Source organism: Corvus brachyrhynchos, unplaced genomic scaffold, assembly GCF_000691975.1.
Source record: "Corvus brachyrhynchos isolate BGI_N302 unplaced genomic scaffold, ASM69197v1 scaffold101, whole genome shotgun sequence".
NCBI lineage: Eukaryota > Metazoa > Chordata > Aves > Passeriformes > Corvidae > Corvus > Corvus brachyrhynchos.
In genome coordinates this window covers 1,682,132-1,683,670 of record NW_008237239.1, presented here as the reverse complement: position 1 = coordinate 1,683,670, position 1,539 = coordinate 1,682,132, and the positions used below count along the sequence as shown (strand labels likewise).

The 1,539-nt window shown below is 56.8% G+C and overlaps 1 protein-coding gene across 1 annotated transcript in view; it reads right to left on the bottom strand.

The window, feature by feature from the left end:
• Nucleotides 1-850: 850 nt before the first annotated feature.
• The window catches only part of PLPP6 (phospholipid phosphatase 6), a 5,004-nt gene continuing 4,315 nt past the window's right edge, over nt 851-1,539 (bottom strand). The window contains exon 4 of the mRNA XM_017729576.1: nt 851-1,536. Coding sequence (XP_017585065.1) covers nt 1,282-1,536 — 255 coding nt within the window. The 3' untranslated portion in view covers nt 851-1,281. The remainder of the gene's footprint in view (nt 1,537-1,539) is intronic.

The window sequence follows — 1,539 nt, the reverse complement described above, 5'->3', positions numbered from 1 at the left end:
CAGCCATCAGGCTGTTCCTGCACACTCCACCTGGGAGAACAGCACACTTAAACACTGCCTGCTCTTAATACGACTTAATTGGTGCTCTCCAGGGCCTGAGTTCACCAATAGACCTCAGTGACCACAGAGAGCCTCACCTGGGCCAAATCCCTCCACCCACATGCCAGGAGTACTGTTTAAGCTCATTATTTGAGCTCAGTCCAGAGCCCTCACTCCCTGCCTGGCTGTGGTCCCTGATAATGTGCATTCTATGATTTTCTGGCTCAGTCTTGGCTCCAGCTCATTGCAGAGGCTCCTTGTGGTCCCCTCCTGCCAAGGACCAGCAGCCCTCTGTGAAAAACAGGCTGCCAGTGGTGCCAGGGGAGGAGAGCCAGCCTGCCTGCACAGGGAACTGTGGCAGTGGCTGACAGAGCCAGGGCCTCTTGCTGCAGGAGGTGCAAGCAAGGCTCAGACCTGGGGCTGGGTGTATTTCTGGGCTGGCTCTGCAGGACTCTCTGCAACCTGGAATATGCTAACGATCAGGAATTGCTGTGAATGCATTGTACCCCCTGAGAGACTGAAAGTCCTGTGGAGGGAAAAAGGAACTGGGAAGCTCTGGACAAAAGCTGCACGAGCAGGCTGCTGCTGGGAGCTGCTTCCCCTGTTACCCACCGGATGATCAATCCTTCAGTCCCACTATTCTTTCCCCATGGCTCTGGGAGCCGTGTGCTCAATATCTGGCCTTAGTGCAGCACTTAAATTGAGAGCAATATGGAAGAGATTGCTTAGGAAAGCAAAGCTCTTTCTAACTGTGAGGAGAGACCCCCATGGGTCCCCTCCAGGCAGGTGTTGTAGAGCAGGCTGTGCAGGGTATACTTATGACAGCAGCATGAACAGTGTATTTATAGGATACAGATACAGGGGTGATTGTAGAGAAACCTCTGCAAGTCACAGCTACCATGTACACCATGGGCTATTGCAGGTGCCCAGTGAGCGCATGCAGATTCACAGTATTAGCAGTGAGCTGCCGGATGAGTGTGCTGAGCCCTCCCCAGGCTCTGCAGAGACCGGTTTTTGTCACCAGAGAAGAGTCAGTGCAGACCCTGCCTGACAGCTGACCAGGAGGGCAAGAAAGCACCAGACATCTGAGTGCAGGCCCTGGAGCCTGCAGCACCGCTCGTGTAGAAGTCTTGGCCAGACTGATGTGGTTTAGGATGCGAGTTCAAGTCCCAGAATCCCCTTCCTGTGCGTGCTCAGAACACCAGCACACGGCCCCTGCTTTGTGATGAAGCCAGCGGTCGGTCAGTGGCTCCAGAGCGCGAAGAGGGCGGGCGCGGTGGCCGGGGACAGCCAGCAGTGCTCCACCACGCCGTACAGTGCATAGCCCAGCAGCAGCCCGAAGAGCACGTCCGTCATGTTGTGCCTGCCCAGCATGACCCGGGAGATGCTGACGATGAGAGCCCAGAGCACCACGAGCACACGCAGCGGGACGGCCAGGACCAGGTGGCGCAGGATGAAGCGGCAGATGAGAGCGGCCCTGGTGGCGTGGCCCGAGGGGAA